The following is a 5,193-nucleotide window of genomic DNA, read 5'->3' as shown; positions in this document are numbered from 1 at the left end:
GATGGCGGCGTCCATGTGAAAGTCATGTTACATTAATCTGTCACAAGAATACCTTTACATTCTAGAAGCTGTACTGTACATTACATGTTGCAACGCTGTACATTCGTTACATTTCGATAGAAGACGGTAGGGTTATATTTTCCTGGAGACACTTGCTGTCCACGCTGGTAAATAATCATTTAGCTCACCAGACCAGTCGACAACTTGTGAAGGAGTCCTGATGGATCCGATGGAGCCCTCAATAGATGGACAGCTGAGGAACGTAAGAAATCTGTGTGCATTTCTAGCACTGGTGGAAAGGAGTTACCTAAGTAAAAGTATCAATACTGCAATGTAGAAATATTCTGTTACAAGTAAATGTCCGGAATTCAAAATGTACTTGAGTAATAGCAGATCTACAAGCAGAAGTAATAGCAGATCTACAAGCTCACAATGTGCATTGTGAGCTTGTTGATCGGCTATTTACAAATGGTCGAAATGTATAGGCTATAGGGCTGAAGTGGTTAATTGTGGTATGTTTTGTAATATTAATCTAAATCTTCAAGGTTTTCAAATTATTGTAGTGGAGTAAAAAGTAGTGAAGTACAATATTTTCTCTGAGATGTAGTGGAGTAGAAAAGTACAGAAATTTGGAAATACTCCAGTAAAGTAAAAAATACCTCAACATTGTATTTAAGTACAATACTTGAGTAAATGTACTTAGTTACTTTACACCACTGGTCGTGCAGAACTGTAACCTGTGACACGGTTATTAGGACTGCAAACTGTACTGAATATGGAATATGGTGGAGTAGATGATGCATTCACTGCAATGGTCCTCTCTCCTAGTTACGGGATTTCCTGATGGTTTACAACCGCATGACAGAAATCTGCTTCCAGCGATGCTCCAGCAACTTCAACTACAGAAACCTCACCTTTGACGAGGTGGGTATAAATACAATTTAGATTACATGTATGTAACCATTTTGGTTACATTTCTTGTACTTTTCCCAGTTACAATTGGACTATATTATCATGAGGATTCTCTTGTGATTGAAACCCTACTCTGCAGTAAGTATGTTAAACCAATATAAAACAATTGATATCACTATAATCTGTTCCCAGGAGCGATGTGTGGATAGCTGTGCTGGGAAGCTGATCCGATCCAACCACCGCCTGATGGGGACCTACGTGCAGCTGATGCCCAAGATGGTGCAGCGACGGATGGACGAGATGGAGGCCAAGACCGCGGAGGCAGCGGCGGCGGCGGCAGCGGCAGCGGCAGCGGCAGCGGGAGCTCCAGCAGTGGGGGAGGAGTTGGGTGGTGGCGGTGCGGCTAGTGTGCCCGCTGCTGCTGAAAGCTCCATCATCACACCATCTCCGTCCTCAGAAACACCTGCATTCATCTCTCCATCTGTGACTGACATGGGGCTGGTTCAATCGGCCGATGTACCCGGACAACTAGCTCATATGCCCGAAGTGTCGCCTCCTTCCTTTGTTTTAGGTGAAGCCACTGTCATTCCAGAGGTGGCTGGTGCACTTTTAACACCAACACCCTTGGATGTTCCCATTGAGCTGGGTCCTGTTGGTTCTACATCCAGCAAAATGGCTGCGGCCACGCTGCTGACACCTGTAATGGACACAGTTGATCATTCAGCACTTAATAGAGAGAATGTGAATGGACCGCAGGTCACGGCTTTCCTGCCTTTAGAAACGCGTCCAACTGTCACCGAGCTGCCTCCTCTCTTGGTGCAGGTTGAATCTGGAAACTTGGTTCCCCCAGCCTCTGTTCAGACTAGGCCTACGCTGACAACACCTGCTGCATCACCAGAAGGTGCGCCTGTGTCGACTATAGCAGTTCCTATCATGTCTAAAGCCATAGAGAGCGTAACAGTCCCAGATAGACCCCAAGAGGTTCCCCCAGCATCAGACAAGTAGCGATCATCACTGTATAGTGGTTCCCAACCTGTGGGCTGAGAGGATATTGCAACAGTTAACATATTAAAAGATCTATCTTTAAAAAAAATCATGGCATTCTTCCTCTGAAAATGCAAGCTGCCCACCCATCTGACCACTGAACACGGCAAGCCGATAGACACTGTTGAGATTTTCGAGTTGCTCCTGATCCAGAAAAGGTTGGGATACTGCTGCTGTAGTATATGTATGAAGCAGGCGGGTCCCTGGCTGTTTTGCTCTACAATATGGTGTAATGCCATAGCTCATAGATTGAATTACAATAATTTGCCAACAAGATGTCTGCACTTAAATACAATGAATAGAGCCCCCTGGCTCTTCAAGACCACCAGGGGCCCGACACTTAATATTAGAAATGTGTGAGGGCTTTTGAGCCATGTCAGTGCTTCGTCCTGTCCCTGTCCCAGGCAGAAGGGGTGGAGCATCAGCCTCATCCACGGTCCACTCAATAGGCTCTGTTCAGAACTAGTCTCGTTTTCCTTCACTTGATTGGTGTGGCTGCAGATACATTTTCCTAGTTTAATTCTGCTGCCGCAGCAATCAAGCGACGCTATAGAAAACTGAATGAGAACCCGAAATGGGCATGCCACCTCGAGAAAACCTGTAGAACTGTAGTTATGCACAGCCTATTCGCCTACACCTGCCAAAGAAAATGTGTCTTTGTGCTTACTATAGGGACCGATCAGCCAGAGGGGATGGTTCCTGAGAGATGTAAACACTGTCATAACACCATCTACGGTGTATGCAACACTTATCTAAACAATAACTCAACGTTGCATAAAAATATAAAGACTGCATAACAACCGAGAATAAATGGATTGAAATTACATGAGGGCCTGGTTTCAAAAATATGTTATGTGATATGTTTATAGCAGCACAATACGCAAAGTCCAAATGGTCAATTGCGTTCTTACGGTGTTGATTTCAGATGTGTTTGGCCATATAAATCCCTCAGCATCTTCAATTGTTATACTGTAGTTGCCATGGCAATGTCATGAAATGTCACATTGATAAGGGCAATAACCTCATCTTCAACAGAAAAGATGAGATTGTGAATACTGCCTAGGGAGAAAGCCAACATTTTGCTAATGGCACAATGCACATGTGTTGCCACATTTAGAGACGATCACCGATGTTTGTATGAAGTTGGTATTTACGGTATTTATATGTGAGAGATCACATATGTGTTGGCTCAAAAAATATCTGCTCCTTTAAGATAAAATACGCTAAAACTATAATCCTTGAGGAGTGTGGGCGGTGTATAAAGAATGTTGTATTATTAAACGGCGTGTTTGGCAGTCTTGTGGCTGCTGAATTAGACCCAATACGTCAATCATCTTAACAGTCCCTGTCAGAGAGGATAACAGGCACAGCTTAAATAAAAAAAACTTCTGATTGACTGCAGTGAACCAAAAATATATCCTGCATGTACATGTGCTATTTATGCTCACTGCTCAAAATGTGTGATCCTGTTGTCCGTTGAATTGAGTGGAGATAAACTGTTCCTACATACATCAGCAGCAGTATCACAAAGAAAGATTCCTGTGTAGGTGTTGAACTTAGAAAACATGATTTTGAAAGACGTCTTTACATGTGATGGCACAAGATTACAGTATGATAGTCAACTCTCTAAAATAGGTGTTTATATTATATAGAGATGATAACAACTTAAAATTATTGATAGGGTCTATAGGTAAGATAGAAGTATGAAAGAAGGTATGGCGAGTATTTTTATAGCACATCATGCGCAACGGCAATTCACATAATGCATGAAAAGGCATTTGCAGACTGACCTAAAATAAAAGGCTTTTTAAAAGCATAAAATTAATGAAATTAATAAAAAATTCATAAGATTATTAAAAATATATAGGAAAGCTATGGTATAATTATGGTTATTCTACTGATGAATAACCAACCATTATTGTCTACTGTACACTTGCGTATTTTATACAAGATAACCTACATGTTTGTCAGGATGGGCCAGCTGACAGATGGAGTGGTTCATACATGTTTTATTGTTCAATAAAGTTGGATGATCTCAGTATGACCTTGTCATGGAGGTTTTAATTCCCCAGCATCTACCAACTCACCCGCGACTAGACAGGCAGACGCAGAATCAATTATGTCCAGCAGGTGACAGTATTGCATTTTCTACGCATTTCAGCAGTCTAAATCTAGATCCCATATGCCAGAGATCGTCGGGCTGTGATTGGCTCGTTGTGGTTCTTAAGCAACAGTTGGCAATGGGTGTGTAAAGAGTTTAATTAACTCTAGTTTATTTTGTTGTTGCTAAAATTCATCTCTTCCAGTCCAGATAGGATGAGGAAGTAGGCAGTGGTGTAAAGTAACTAAGTGCATGTACTCAAGTACTTTACTAAGTACAAGTTTGAGGATTTTTTAAATATTTGGTTAAATATTAGACCTATTGTCAATGGCTATGTAATACCTACATTATTATGGATAGGCTATAACTACCAGTCAGATTTTATGGTGTTAAATCAGCAATTTCATCCAATAAGGAGAGAGAGTACTACCCATGTATCAGCTTTGATTAAAAATTAAAAATACAATTGGGATCCTGACAATGAAAATGCTTTTTCTATTTAATAAAGAGCTGGATTGGATAGATGAGTGTTATATCACTTTTCATACATAGAAATGCAGCTCAAAGTGCTACAGCAAAAAAGAGTCTATTTCTATTAATTTGTCTCCTTTCTTTTTCTTTTAAATATCTCTCTGAGATGTGTTACACCTATGTTCAGTAGGCTACATGTTAGGCTACTTCGAAATGTTTTCTGTGTATATTCATCTTCGTCAACTCTGTCATTTTCTTTTTGCTGTTTCCGATGCTGTCATGAATGTTTGTTTACTGTACAGTTACTTGGGCGTCAGTGGTTGCCCAATCACAGCGCAACCGACCATCCCCCCAGGCTATAGGATGTAGACTAGTTAAAATAACACGCTCGTCAAGTCGTACCAAAGCATGTAACTTCCGGTTAATGGACTTCAAAACAAGATTTAAGTGTACAAATTATTTTTCACATACATATATATATTTTGTCGTGATTGTAGCTGATTATGAAGTGAGATTTGGCACATTTGGCACAGTAAAATGTTACCATAATGTGTACCAGTGATAAAATATATAAAATATGACCTTCTCACATGGTTTTAAAATAAAAAGTGAACTGACCTACTGAGGTATTTGTTTGGTGAAAGGTCAAAGTTAAGAGAAATGTG

At 40.7% G+C, this 5,193-nt stretch overlaps 1 protein-coding gene across 1 annotated transcript; it reads left to right on the top strand.

The window, feature by feature from the left end:
* Positions 1-3,979, top strand: timm10b (translocase of inner mitochondrial membrane 10 homolog B (yeast)). The gene is made up of 3 exons (XM_080435261.1): positions 1-262; positions 829-924; positions 1,105-3,979. Exons 1-3 carry the CDS (start codon positions 221-223, stop codon positions 1,915-1,917), a joined length of 951 nt encoding a protein of 316 aa, XP_080291387.1. The 5' UTR covers positions 1-220; the 3' UTR covers positions 1,918-3,979.
* The last annotated feature ends 1,214 nt before the right edge of the window (positions 3,980-5,193 follow it).

Source organism: Gymnoscopelus braueri (assembly GCF_963280865.1).
Source record: "Gymnoscopelus braueri genome assembly, chromosome: 8".
Lineage (NCBI taxonomy): Eukaryota > Metazoa > Chordata > Actinopteri > Myctophiformes > Myctophidae > Gymnoscopelus > Gymnoscopelus braueri.
Note: the sequence above shows the minus strand (reverse complement) of the source record. Positions and strands in the feature narration are given on the sequence as shown.